The sequence below is a fragment of the Ursus americanus genome, chromosome 32 (genome assembly GCF_024610735.1).
Source record: "Ursus americanus isolate L20-20 chromosome 32, mUrsAme1.1.p, whole genome shotgun sequence".
Taxonomy (NCBI): Eukaryota; Metazoa; Chordata; class Mammalia; order Carnivora; family Ursidae; genus Ursus; species Ursus americanus.
In genome coordinates, this window is record NC_142158.1 from 3,315,421 (window position 1) to 3,330,596 (window position 15,176).

General features: G+C 42.6%; 1 protein-coding gene across 3 annotated transcripts in view; it reads right to left on the reverse strand.

Moving 5' to 3' along the window:
* CARMIL1 (capping protein regulator and myosin 1 linker 1) overlaps positions 1 to 15,176 on the reverse strand; it is a 304,280-nt gene that overhangs the window by 78,129 nt on the left and 210,975 nt on the right. For all 3 annotated transcript variants that reach the window (XM_045800481.2, XM_045800480.2, XM_045800482.2), the window contains exons 24-26: positions 14,850 to 14,948; positions 5,788 to 5,916; positions 4,958 to 5,089 (exon numbers count right to left, since the gene is read on the reverse strand). In XM_045800481.2, coding sequence (XP_045656437.2) covers positions 4,958 to 5,089; positions 5,788 to 5,916; positions 14,850 to 14,948 — 360 coding nt within the window. The remainder of the gene's footprint in view (positions 1 to 4,957; positions 5,090 to 5,787; positions 5,917 to 14,849; positions 14,949 to 15,176) is intronic.

A 15,176-nucleotide genomic window follows, 5' to 3' on the forward strand; every position in this document is an offset into this window, starting at 1 on the left:
CTGGAAACGTAAATTACGCTTACGGTAAACTTTCTCACTCTAACCACGTTTCTTAACTTTTCTTCATAGTCTTCATTCTGTTCATCTATGTTATACCACCTTCAGACATCTGACTGAGCAGGTCCTGCCTTTGAAATGCACTCATCAGATGTCACGTTGCACATATCTCCCCAACGTCAGTTATGAGGGTCTCTACTTCCTAACCGTAAAAATAACTAACAATACTCAGAAAATCTATACAATATTTGTAAAGTAAATTGGATGAATATCCTTAACATGGTGGCTTCACTCCCGTATTCTTGCAGTGAGCCAACAACTTGCTGTGATTCACCACCAGCAAATACAACTTCTACATACAGGAAAAGGGGCCAGGCCACTAAAGTGCCCTGAAATCTTTCTTTTTGCTTTAAAAAATAAGTACAGGGAAATAAGAAAACTCAGAGAGCTCTTTTAGCCAAACCGAGTGAATACCTGCTAAAATGCCATCAACACCCTTCAGGCCTCATTTCCTTAGTAAATCTGAAATTTACCAGTGAAGTATTTCACAGGGTACGCTGGGAGTGAAATCATAAATTTCCAAGGCCAAAACAAGCACTCTAAAATTTAAGTCCAAAAGGGAAAAATGAAAGTTTCTTTTATGTTAAAACATTCAAATCCCACTTACTCATCTACTTTTAATCCAGCAATAAATGTTAGGATCAAAAAACAGGGAAAACAGAGAGTTGTCTTTTAAAAACACCTAAAACAGGCCAGTTCAGAGAAAATATCACCTTTTTTCAGAGAAAGGATTTCTCCAAACTTAATTGCTTTCTTCTCCTCTAGACAGTCTGCTGACAAGACTGGCTCACCTGGCCATTGCTTTTCTGAAAGGATATTTTTGAAAGATGGCTCAGAGAGCTATTTGAACTTATTATTACCCAGTATTCGAAATGTCTACCTTCATGCAGGACGATGCTTGGACACAGGTTATAGCTGAGTGGCTTAGAAGAAGAAGATTCGTAATGAGCTCAGGACACAACCCCAGGCCTACTTGTCCCATTTTTTAAAAATTCACTGTAATAAAATCTTATTTTTACAAAATAATCCATCCATTTTAGCTTCTGCTATTGCACCATATTAGTTTTAAAGAATTTGGGAAATAGAGAAAGGGCTTTTTTTTTTTTTTTTTAGCTGAAGTGGGTACTAGTAGTGAAGTAAATAAGGACCACTGTAGTTTAGTGAGAAAGTCGATACGGATTCTAATAAAAATATTTTTCCTACATAATTTTAAGAAAATCAAGATATTGAAAGGCTAATATAAATATACAAATGGGCAGGATGCCTGGGTGGCTCAGTCGGCTGAATGTCTGACTCTTGATTTCAGCTCAAGTCATGCTCTCAGGGTGGTGAGATCAAGCCCCTCCTGAGGCTCAATGCTCAGCTCAGAGTCTGCTTGTCCCTCTCTCTCTGCTCCTCCCCCTGCTCTCTAGCTCTCTCAAATAAATAAATAAATAAATAGACAAATGGGGACTTTTTTTTTTAATAGTAAAGTGATGTCCACTTGTCAGTAAATTGGAAGGAAACACAGAGGACATGAGCTACCTATAGTCTACTGAAAGAAGTCAATTGTACCCAGTTACAAGGAAATTAATGAGTAACATTTAATTAAGAAGTTGTGATTGAAGATTTGCTACGATTCATGCCAGACATTCCCAAAGGGAAAGGAACTTGGAACTCAAAAGGACTGAGAGTAAAGAAAACAAGCGAGTGGGGAATACAAAAACGAGCCACAGAGGAGCCTGGGACCCCTGAGACATGAGAACAGAGAGAAGCAGGCTCTGACGCTTGCAAATAAGGAAGCGGTGATGGAGAACACGGCTGATACTGACAAGGGGTCAGAAAGGCCAGCATCAAAAAATGTGGGGAATGTCTATTTACAGAAAAATATTTTTGGTCCTAAATAGACTGACATTGCAGGCTTTGAAAAATTCAAAAGCCTTTTGCTTCAGAGCTCTGCCTTCTACTCCGTCCCAAGAACGAGTGGCGAGTCAATTCCAGCCACTCGGTGAACAGAGAAGGAAACGGAGCAAAGGTACAGGGGATCACGTGTGGTCGACCAGCTGGAAGCTGTCTGACAGGGATGTTCCTGATGCAATGTTCCACCCTGATTTTGTTTTGTTTTGTTCTAACAAAAGTTTATTTCTCATTCCCATAACGTCCACCACAGGACTGTGGGATTTTCCAGAACAGCTGCTCTCCAAGTAGGGGGCTCAGCATTCCAAACTACTCTGAGTTTCTGGCCCCTTTTCCTGTATGGGCCTCCACGACTGAGAGGAAAGAGTCCTAGGGTCTTACACCAACAGATAAAGGCTTCAGCCCAGATGTTTCACACTGATTTCAATGCCAGCCAATTCTCAGTACGTAAGGAAGTTCTCACAAAGACTTTCAAGGAAAAAAATTAGGCGATAGATACAAATAAACAATTTAGAAAAGAAGAAATACAAATGGGTAATAAAATTACTTGACTTATACTGGCTATTAAAACAAAAAACCCAAAGACCAAATGAGATTTTTCCAATCCTCTATCCTGACAAACATGAACAGATGAATACATTAGTATTGGTGAGGGGCGGCAATTGTCTGCACCGAACAGTCCGCAAATGTAGACCCAAGTATGAACGGTACCATTCGACCTAGAAATGGGCCAGTTACAGGCATTTACCTTAACTGGATTAATCAGAAATGAGACCATAAATAATGCTGGCTGTGAGGTAACAGAAAATATGTATTGGTCTCTGGCCCTGGTTCCTGGCACAGAGCTCCTGAGACCCTTGTAATTTCCTAATTGAGAGAAAACACTAGAAGCATCTTTTGTTCTAAAATTTTGTCTGTGACCCTGATTCCTGACCTAGGGCTCCTAAAACCCTCGTAAGATCCTGGGTGCTAGGAGTGTCTTTTGTTCTAAGAAGGTGACGCTGGGTGGGCTTCTGAATGGTTCCTGGTTGGGGGCAGGTCACTGAAAAACCAAACCATGATCAGAAGGTTGGAATTTTCAGCCCCACTCCCCATTGTCTTGAGAAGGAAGAAGGGCTGAAGATGGAGTTAACGATCAGTGACGAGGACAAGATGAAGCCTCCAGACTGGTGAAGGCGTGAAGGTGGGGGGGGGGGGAGGCTCTAGGACAGGAAGCTCCACGCCCCCCCACAGACCTTGCCCTGTACACGTCCTCCACTGGGGTGTTCATCTGCACCCTTTATCACATCCTCTCACAAAGCAGTGAACGTGTTTCCTTGACATCTGCGAGCCGCTTTAGTCAATCAATCGCACCTGAGCAGGGTGTCGAGGGAACCTCTGATTTAATCGCACAGCCCATCAGTCAGAATCACAGGTGGCAACCCAGACCTGCCGCTGGCATCTGAAGTAGGGGTGGGGGGCATCTTGTGAGAATGAACTCTCAACCTGGGGGGTCTGAACCTTCTCCAGGGCGATAGTGTCAGAACTGAGTTGTCGGACACCCAGCTGGTGTCCCAGAGAATTGCTTGGACGGGAACCTCCCACACATCTGGTGACCAGAAGTGTCAAAAGCTAAGTGTTCTGCATGAAAGCAGAGGAGAGACACAGGTGGGCAGAGGTTTCCAAATACACAGAGCCATATAATGAGCTACTATGTAGCCATTAAAATGGTGGTGATTATTCACTTATCTTGAAGCATATTCAGACACTGGACCGAGTATAAGAAGTATCATAGTATAAACACATACATGTACCATCGTGTGTATAGACACAGAACGTTTGGAAACTCACTAAAATATTAAGAATGATGCTATCTCTGGGATTTCAAGTGATTTTTTACTTTCCTTTCTTTTATACTCATTAGTATTGTTTAATGCTTCACAGACTAAGTTTCATTTTCTAAGTGAGAAATAAATAGCAACAAAGATAGTATCCTTCCTACATACTGTATCCTTCCTGGAGGATAAAACAAGTGCCATTAGGTAACAAATGATCTGGCAGAACTCTGTACCAACCAGCCCATCCTCTTTCTGCCCCTTTGTCTCTACTCAGAATGGATGCAAAATACCCACGTTAAACAAAATAAAGACAACGTGCAAGAGTCTCTCTGCGTTACATGCACAGGAAGACAAGAGGGGCTTAAATTCCTACATAATCCACAACATTTTCTCCCTCATTAATTTAATTTACAAGCAGAGTAATTAGCATGTTGCGAAGTTATTACTGAGTCCCACATCAAATCCCTGTGAGCTGAAGCAATTTCAGTCTCAGAAGAAAACAGGCCAAATAATTACAGAAATTTAGACAAGGTTTTTTTAAGGCATCCTTGAACAGGCAGATTAGAAATGAGAACAACCTTCTGAAGGGACAACTTCTCTGTGTAGTTGTGTTTTAAGTTACCTTAAGAAAAATCTAGTCTTAGGTTACATTTCAAAGACTTTTTTTTTCCAGCCAGGGAGCCTGTGGACAAGTCTCTGCCACTTTGGGTGCCTTTTTTACTTCCTCTAAATCCCTATCCTTGTCTTTCAACCAGCTTCTTATAAGGACTGTTACCTATCCAGCTAGCGGGAGACTCTTCATAGCAGGAGCTCGTGGGCACTGTAAACGCAGCTCGCGGACTCCTGGCCATTCTCTAAATCTCTAAGTCATGCCAGAAGATATTTTTTCCTAAAGCAGACTTCTGTTCCTGCCTTGTAAGTAGAAATCCACCATTCCCTTATCAATGGCAACTTGTGAAGTGTATTTAGAGATTCACCATCAAATTTTCTAGGTTTTAGTTGGTCTCATTAGGTAAGAAGTTATTCCCACACTTATAAACAAAGCTAGAAGAGACACAGTATTCACTCTTTCCTACCAGAGCACGTGTGCAGATGTGTGCACACACAGACACGCTGTGGTAGGAAAAGCTCTCACACGTAGTTGTCATAATGATTTCATTTCACAAAACAACAGAAACTCCACAAACCTTCAGTTGTTCATCTACAACTCTTGTCACTTCTCCAGCCATTGATTCCAGGGTCTCTTGAATTGGACCGGACAACAAGCCACCGGCTCCCGGCCAAGACGCACCGCCGACGTGGTACAGGTTTGGTAACAACTGGAATAAAAATAAATACCCTCCCCGTAACTATTTAAATGAGCACTGACGACACTGCAGAGTTGGTGGAAAGGGTAAGACATATTATTAGAGAGACCCTGTCCTCGATCAAAGGCTCCTTATACAGATTAATAAATGGGGGCTCAGGACCAGCGTATGAGCTCCGTGCCCCCTGATGTCTTCTTGTCTGGGGTATGAAGGTATCTGTCTGGTGCTCAGGGCCCTCCCACTCGAGACACTCAAGGGCTGTGTGACCAAGAGTAGAGCCAGGCCCCGGCCCAGGTTCTCTGACCACCGTTAGTCCCTTCTCCATGAAGTCACACTTTGGGGGCCAAATTCTAATTGAAAGAAGCTTCCTTCTAGAGGTGACAGAGGGGAGTTTCAGGCTATCAGCTTAGAAGTAGAATAATTTAAAGTGATCTGCCTCTCATGTAAACTCCAACTCTACCTCTCAGCTCTTCAGGACCCGACGACATCCCATGTCACCACATGGGCCCCTACTTTTTATTCTGTATTTTGATGACCAGTAATTAGCCCGGGGAACAGAAAGGAGGCAAAGAGGAACTCCGTTCACTCTGCCACTGTTAGTCCCCTGGACATTGGGTAGCAGGCTAAAGAAAGTTGGAACTAGTTTCTAGAATTGAAGTTTAAAGATTTTTACTACATAAGAGTCTCACGTAGCCTGAAGTGAAACGCACCGTTTTAGAGTTCTTCGCATCACGCATGAGCCTCTCTGCTGACTTTAAGTCTTCCTGGACAGCGTCTCCCGCACAATTTCGTAAAGAGTTGAGATGGTCCTGTACTTTCACACATATCCTGTCAATCATCTGCTCCGTGCCGGGACGATGACGGCAGGCATCCAAGGCAGCACGGCCAAGTTCAGACAGAAGAAAACACGGAATGAGTGAGGACAAAAACATCTCCTAACTGCAACATTCGAGAAGGTAGCTTGTAGCCAGTTATTAATTTATCTGTTCATATCGGCAGCCTTTGGCAACGTTGACGCCAGTAAAACATCTCAGGGACGTCCATCCCTTTTCCTGCCTTAGGAAATGCAGCACATAGAACAAAAGTGCGTACTCTGGACGGTTCAGAATTTCGTGGCGACTCTGTGACATTTCACTAGATAGTAACTCATTTCATTGAGTACCCTCTGTGTCAGACATAGCGCTAGATACTGAGGAAACAGAGAAATGAACGGTGTAATTTCTCCACAGCTGACATGACCAGATGGAACCCACAGCAAGTTGGTCTCAATATTACAAAATCACAACATCCCTGGAAATTAATGTTTTTAAAGATTTTATTTATTTATTAGAGAGAGAGAGCACAAGCAGGGGGAGCGGCAGAGGTAAAGGGAGAAGGAGACTCCCTGCTGAGCAGGGACCCTGGGACCATGACCTGAGCTGAAGGCAGACGCTTCACCAACTGGGCCACCCAGGTGCCTGGAAATTAATCTTTTTAAAGCTAATTCAATTATATCAGGTACTTTCCCACATAAATTAAAAGCCTCCCCCCCAAAAAAAGCAAGTTGAGGTTTTATTACTGTAACATAGGCAATGATAAAGTTGATAACATTTAGTTTCTATTCCGTGAAAGCCCCTCTCCCAGGTAAATTATATCTGAATCATTTTCAGTTACTCCATGGACTTAAGCATGAAACCCAGAGGGAAGTGGTAGATCACTACTCTATACAAAAAATATTCCAGACGGGTAAGATTATGTCCTTCTGTATTTGCATTTGTACGGAGAAGCATGAAGAAACCTAAGAATTCTAAAGAAAGAGATAAACAGTGCGGTTTACAAAGTTTCTCCAGTATTTCAAGCAGAACTGCAGGCTATTTCATGTTCTTAAAAAATTATTAATTCTTCCAGAGACCTCACATATCCAGAGTCCCATCCCATCTGATCATTCACTCGGCAGAGGTGGAAATCTAGTAATATTTTTATTTAAATTCACATTCGCTCTATTTTGAATTATCTGATCTAACAACTACAGGAAGCCAAAGTCAGCCATCCTTCCCCCATAAATTCTGCAATGACAGCCAACTTGGCCACAGCGCTCAGGAGACTTACGGTCTGAATACAGAGTGGCAGCATCCCCATCCCTCCTGCCCTTCTCCTCTAGAAAATCAGGCTCACAACATCTACCCCATTTCCCTTTCTAGTGCATTATGAAGACAAGCCAGTAAAGTGACACCACTCACAGCAGCTATTCCTTGGACACAGGCTCACTAAGGTCAACGTTAATGTACAGTAAGAACAGCTCCTGTTACGATCAAATGTCCTGAGGTTATAGAAGGGAAGGACGCAGAGCTCCCCACGGGAAACAGTTCTATGAACAATTCTTCTAACTAAAATCTAAGCTTGTCTGGAGCAAGCATCTTAACTTGATGTGTTTTCACAATGTCTTGCAGAGAACTAACTATATGTTTTAAAATATCTTTACTGGTGTAAATTCTAACTCTTCTGTTGTATTGATCTGTGCTTCCTGAAGCAAAGTGCCATCTAGAACTCAGATTTTCCCAAGAAGCAATACTTATTTCACTTAGCAGTATCTCCTCCAGTGCGTCCATGTTGCAGCAAATGTTGAGAACTCGTTCTTTCTGATAGCTGAGTAATATTCCATTGTATATATGGACCACAACTTCTTTTTTTTTTTATTATATTATGCTAAGTGAAATAAGTCAAGCAGAGAAAGACAATTATCATATGATTTTTCTCATCTATGGAACATAAGAACTAGGAAGATCGGTAGGGGAAGAAAGGGATAAAGAAAGGGGGGGTAATCAGAAGGGGGAATGAAGCATGAGAGACTATGGACTCTGAGAAACAAATGGAGGGCTTCAGAGGGGAGGAGGATGGGGGAATGGGATAGGCTGGTGATGGGCAGTAAGGAGGGCACGTATTGCATGGTGCACTGGGTGTTATATGCAACTAATGAATCATCGAACTTTACATCAAAAACCAGGGATGTACTGTATGGTGACTAACATAATATAATAAAAAAAAAATAAAAGAAGCAATACTTAATTTCCAGAGACAAATAAACCGCATACTAAGACAGGAACTGACAGACATCTGAGGCCACACGGGACTCACTTGAGAGGCATGCGGATGAGGCGTGATGAAGTTGGTCCTCCTTAATAATCGGGAGCTCAAAGAGACACCTGAAATGTGTGCCATGAGGCGGTGACCGAGGAGACAAGTTCCAATGAACTCAACACCACGTTCTTTAAGTAGAACTTGTAAAATTACATCCAAGAGAAACATAAAAATTCAGTTCTTCCATTCAAATAAGACATAAACCTCCCACGTCTCAGCGGTTCGTCTGAACACATGCTCGCTGAGGTTCAGAACAGCCCAACAGATCACATCCAGACGCTCTACAACCAAGCAGCTCAAGGCCCAGGGAAGTTAACCACAGACGACGACACAGAATGACCACGCGGAGAGCAAGCTTAAAATTTTGAAAACAAGAAACCAGGATTTTGACTACCAGTTCATACTGAAGTTCCTAAGGCACACAGATGGGAGAAAGAACGGAGATGGGAAGCCGGCAGACTGTCATCCCTTGGGCTGGCCCGTCACACGCCTCAGAGCACCCACACTCTTCATCTGGGCCCATGCACGGGCCCTCGAGCCCCAGCATTGCACTCTTCTCACACAGCCCGCAAAAGCTGAGAACTGCCATCGTCTGAGCAGCTCGCGTCCTTCCGAGGAAACGTTCTGTCTTTCTTGGACACGGTCATCTTTATGTTGAGTCCGAATCTGTCTTCCCATGTCCCAAGGGACAGACCCGTGACTTCCCCCCGAGGACCCTGAACGGTCAATCGCAGGCTGTCTTCCACGGACGGTCTAGCACACGTATGAACACGGCTATCTCCTCTTTCCTAATCCGTTTTTCTTCAGGCTTCACGCTCCTGGTCCTCTTGCCCTTCTACTTCACTCACAGTCCTATGGTCCCCAACCCCTCCCCACCCCTTTTCTGAATTGTCTCTTCCATCTTGGACCCTTATGAAATACACCCTCCTCAATAAAACAGATCGTAACACAGAAGGAGGGGATCAGTAAGTTGAACAAGGCCGGCACCTTCCTTACTGTAGCAAATATACTTCCGCCAATGCGGTACAGGTCAATCTGGCTTCTCTGGCAGCTAAATCATACTATTAACTCATGTCACACTTACTGGTGACCACTTAGGCTTTTTCAAATATACTGGGTTATAAAACCCAAGTTCAGAACTTAGAAGTATTAGTAATAAATGCCATCTTTGGTTGTTCTCCATCTGTTCTAACCATTCCCAGTTCCAGCAAATACCATACATGCAGAAAATTCTATCTTTCTCCATGTCAATTTCTTTATCCAATTAAAGAGAAATAGATGGAACACCTAAAACCTAATGAGATACAGTCTCAAATAAGATACACCTTTTGTCACCAAGCAACTTAAAAGCCTGGAAGTGGAAAGAAATATTCACAGGAACACTAACACAAGCTAGAGAGTGCTCCAACTATAACATCCGCAAGGGCGCCCACGGTTTGTCCTGCCAAAGCTCCACTCCACTTCCTACAACAGTGCCTGCCCCCCAGCAGACCCTTATAAGTGTGTATTCAGTGAACATGGGAATGATACCAAGTTGTACAAGATTCCAGCCAAGGGAGAGATCCCATCTAGCTGAGGCCGAAGGTGGCTTTTCAACTGGGTCCTGAAAGATTCCTACAGGTTGAGAAGGTAGAAGGGAATTTTAAGCAAAAGAATAAACATAAGCAATGGCACATCCAGACACCTGCGAATCCTATTTCCTGATAAGGAACAGGGCACTTCATTGTGGGAGATGGGTCTGGAAAGTCTGGCTAAGGCAAGAGAGTGTGAGACTCAGGCACAGGCTAAGGACGTGGAACAGGGTGTACGAGGCATGGGGCATCTGACCCCAGCTCCTCCCACCACCATGAGGGTCTAAGAATCCTCACCCTGTAGGACTCTCGGTGACTCGGCTTCCCTGCCTGATGCAAAGGACATGCACTGTAGACAGCAGGAGACATGCAAGCTGGATACACCGGTTCCCATGGTACTTCTAAAAGACGACGTAGGAGTGAGTTGATAAAAAACACCTGAGCAAGAGAGCTGGCAATGGAATTGGGGGGAAAAAAAACAACTGCAAAGACACTTGGAAAGTCAATGGGTGGGCAGAGTGACCACTGGCTGGCGATGGCAAAGGAGACATCCAAGATGGCCCCAAGGGTTCTCTCCTTAGTGAATGATGATGCCACTGAGAGAAATAGTAAAATAAGGAGTTCCAGGGGACAAGTTTCGTCTTAGTGACCCCTTATCTCAGAAATGCTGAACTAGTGTTGACAAGATAAAACTTGCTGGAAGAAAACAGGGATAGACCCAGGAGTCCTCCACAGTTGGAGCATTAAAATGGTTAGAGTATATGAAATAGCTAAAGGAAATAAGCACTAAGTACAAAACTTAGAAAAAGAACTGCATTTAGAAGACAAAAGGGTAAAGAGTCATGTGGAAAGGAGACAGATAAGACCCAAGAGCAGCAGAAAGACATCCAAAATAGCACACTGTCAATGAATAAAGCAGTGAGTCTTAGGAAAGATGAGATAGTCAATCGTGATGATAATTGTGACAGTAAGACTAATAACAGCAACAAACATTAACAGCTTACTGGTGACGAGCCAAGTACTTCCCATGCTTTATCTCAGTGAATCGCCTCAGCATCTTCAGAGTCATCTCCCCCACTTCGCAGAGGAAGAAACCAAGGCTGAAACAGGTTTAAGTGACTAACATCAGTTCACACCCACAGAGAAAGCAGAGCCCCTCCTTCGATCTGGGTCGGCTACATATCCTGCCTCCTCTCATTAACAGATGAAGAGGGAGAAAAAGCCCAGAACTCGGTGACCAGGAGACCATGGAGAGAGCCATTTCAGTACAGATGGGGACACATTGGGAAAGGTTACGAAGTGACAGGGTAGTGAAGAAGTCAAGAAAGCAAGTATTAAAACTACATGAGAGGTGGGAAGAGAATGCGCTGGATAAATAGCTGTAGGCAATAAAACTTCCTTCTCCCTTTTTTTAAATGGTCAGAAAACTTTAAGAGTGAGAAAAGCAGAGTTTGACAAACCACAGGCAATTCTCGGCCTGTTTTTACTTTTTTTCCCAAAGTACATATATTTTATTACTTCAGTGTAAAAAAAAATATACATGGGAAAAAGGACTGGAAAAAAAAAAAAAGAAATCAAGACCATGTGGGTGAGGGTGTGTCTGGGCCTGTTTTTATAAATAAAGTTTTATTGGAATAGCCACCTCATTCACGTCCATAGTGACTATGACAGCTTTCGCTCTCCAACAGCAGAGTTGAGTTATTGGAGACCTTACAGCCTGCAAAGCAGAAAATATTTACTATTTGTGTTTTTACAGAAAAGGTCTGCTGACCCCTGATGAAGAGAGTTTATAAGATGGAAAAGAATAGACTGAAAGCCAAGGGAGAGTCCTACAGAGGTCTTCCCTAAACAAAGAAAGACGTGAGCAGTTATGAGATGTCATTGTTTCATTACAACATTGTAATACCTTCAGTGTCACCTGGGAATGATGACTGGCCATGCAGCTGGCCGGGACATTAGTCACAGAAGGTCTGTTCTTTCTGTATTCAGATTTCTGGGAACTTCGGTAAGAAGTTTCAATAAGAAGGAGATAAATCTCTCTTAAAGTGACTGAATCGATTAAAGTCTGAAAACTGCTAATCATAATGTCCTAAGAAATCCCCAAAGAGAAAAGGTGGCAATATACGTACTACATAATGACTCAAATAATTCCGACTGATGTCACCCACGCAGAATTAAACACCCGCACTATGCCTCCCGCATACCACGTCCTCTAGGTTGAGAAGACGAACCTTACTTGTAAGGTTGAGCATTAAAGGCTGCTGCAGTAATGTGTTTGGATGGGCAAACTCCCCTGTGAGTGAGGGGAAAGCTGGAAGGGTGTTGTATTAAGAAAAGCCTGCGTTACGGCAGCTCGTAAGGGAGCCCAAAGCAAAGGTTCAATGTAAGATTTCAGCACTCTCGTTGCTTTTAATGTTCACCCCTAAAACCAGGAAATAACAGTAAAACATAAAGTACTAAGCTAATATCAGTCCCTTGCAGGGGAAAAAATAGATTTTTAAGGCCTTGGTAAGGGCAAAATATTGTTTTCTTTCTCAAAACTCCCTGCTACCTCACCAATGTGCATAACTGTTTTTCTTTTTCTCAATATACATCGCTTTCCTTTGTCTTTTACAAAGAATACATATTTACTGCAAACGTTTCAAAGAACACAGTGAAGTATAGGAGAATAAAACTCAGCTAAATCACCCCTCCTGATACAACCCTCCCGCACATTCTGGTGAAGACGTTTTCACAGACCTCTATGCAAACCAATGCCGTCTTCCAGATAATTTTACCTACTTGGAATATTTTACACGATGCTTTTATTATGGACGTTTTTCTTTCACTCTCTTTTAAGAAAAAGCAATGGCAAAAAATTAAAATGACATTTGCACAAGGTAAGAAAACTGTTCAAACCATTAAAAAAAAACTGGTCTCAACTGACCAACTCTGCCTCCCAGTCCCTGCCTCCCTGCTGAGATAAACACTTTTGGAAACCCACTGCTTTTTAAATTCTTCTGGTGGCTTCCATTTGAAATATAAATAGTAGACTTACATTTGTATTTTTCTAAGTTATTATTTTAATTCCAGTATAGTTAACTGTATTTTTGATTTAAGAATGAATAATAGAAAAGAGGTTGATTCCAGAAAATAAAAACTAAAAATTCAGCATACTTAACACTCCCACCCGACCTTCTCCCTCTTCAATTTCTAATTTTAGTTAGTATCAATACTTTTATATTAAGATTTCTAACATTCACATTTTTTAGCGGAACAATAATGAGGTTTTCCCTTCTTGTCTGAGTTGATATTAAAATTGTAAACCCACTAAAATGCAGTTCCAGAATTATGACTACGGGATCCCTCCAGAAAGAAACATAATCCTGTGTCTTTTAACCCTGCAGCTCCCAGCAGACTGGCCGAAGTGGCAATTTTTGAAAGCTTTCCTTCAGCTTTTGCGACTTCCAGGATTTCACTTCTGCTACGGTTTCTTATTCACACCTCATATTGCGTACTCTCTTATTTTTCATTGTTAGGCTGGAGAATTCCCTCAAAGAACTTTTTGTGCATATGGAATTTGGGGGTCAAATTTCTGAGTCCCTGTCTGGACCCATTTTAATTCTGTCCTCATCTCCGTTTGACGAAGTGGCGAGGTGAAGAATCCGTGGTCCCAAATAAATTCCCCTCTGAACTATCATTGATGACATCACCTCACTTGCTTCCAGTAGTTGGGATGGACACTAAAAAATGATTCTAGTTCCCCTGTAAGATAGCCCTTTACTTCCCTCTGGCACTCAAAGGTTTTTGTTTTCTTTCTCGTAGGTGTTCTGAGCAGGACACGCCTAGGTGTGGCTTTTCTGCCCATTCATTTGGATCAATTTCGGTGCGTCGCGGCCACCCCACGATTTATGTGAAACGGTTTTCCACTGTTTTTTCTCCTTTTAAATTCTGAAGTTCCTATCAGAAGGCTGTTGGTCATTTTTAATCTATTCACCATTTTGACTTACTTTTCTTTCATAGTTTTTCATCCTTTTACTGCATGTTATAAAGATTTCCGTTACTTTTTCTTCCAGAGAAACAGCTTAATTTGTGCCCTATCAGCTTATTTAACTCTATCTTACAGTGACCATGTCAGCAGTTGCTAAGCATGTCTCTTGCTGCTCAATAGCCTGTTCCGATTTTATGGCTATAATATGCCCTAAGTCCCACGGAATCTACTAATTACAAATTTTTCAAAGTCCTTGGCTGTGCTCTGAATTATCTGAGGTCAGGTTTTTGGTTTATCTTGCTCTTTCTTTGATATATATTTCCTCAAATATCATGATCCTTGGTTTGGGTTGATACTTTCAGAAGAAAATATTCCACATTTCTTTTATCATCATAATTCCTTTTTTCTCTAACATTGGGTAGAGAGAAGAGAAATTAAGTAAAAAAGAAAAACACTTTAATGTCCCTTTAGCACTTAAGTGTTAATATTCAACAAGTTCTTTTTTTTTTATTTTAATTTTTTTATTTTAGAGAGAGAACGCAAGCAGGGAGGGGCAAAAGGAGAGGAAGAATCTCAAGCAGTTTCCACGCTCAGTGAGGAGCTGAGGCGGGGCTCGATCTCACACCCCTAAGATCCTGACCTGAGCCGAAATAAAAAATCGTACACTTAACCAACTGAGCCCCCCAAGTACCCCCAATATTCAACAAATTCTTATTATTTTGAGGAATCTGGGGATTTGTTTCAAACTCACAGGAGTGTGAGGGAGGAGAGAGAGAAACACAATATCCCCGAAGTAGCAAATCGGCTCACCCGCAGATTCTCTCATCTGAGGGATGACCGGTTCCTACTATTTGCACGGAAATCTCAAATATGCTTTACTGACAATCTTAAAAGGCACAAAATCATCAGCGATTAAAAGCGCATTTTTAGCATTCGAATCAGTCTACATTTCCCTCACCCTGCAACTTCCCTAAATTCGACTTCCCTTTGTCATCCTCTTCAGAAACCAGTTCTTACTGTCCCATTGGGGATGATTCAGAGGACAGAGATCCTGTGTCCCCTGCTCTGAAAAGTGGCCCTTGCGAGCGAGCCAGAGAGAGTGGTGTGCTCCTACCTGCTGCGTCGTGCTGGTGACGATGCCCTGCTGTAGGCGGTAGGCCTGCTCTTGCAGATATTTTCGGGTCTCGTGATTCCGGAGCAGATAGTTTTCGATCTGAAAAGCAAGCACATGGATGTCTCAAGAACACATTTCGACTCAGCAGAGGGTGAAGTGGTAAGTGAAACAGCCAGGTGCTGAACTTGAAACCAGAGCTCTGATTCACACTCCTGCCTGGGCCTTGACCCCATACGACATAGGAGACGGGAAGCCGGCTGTCACTGTGATGCACTCTTGGTGTGCGAGTTAGAGATGTAACCCGCAGATCATGGGAGTAATTTTATG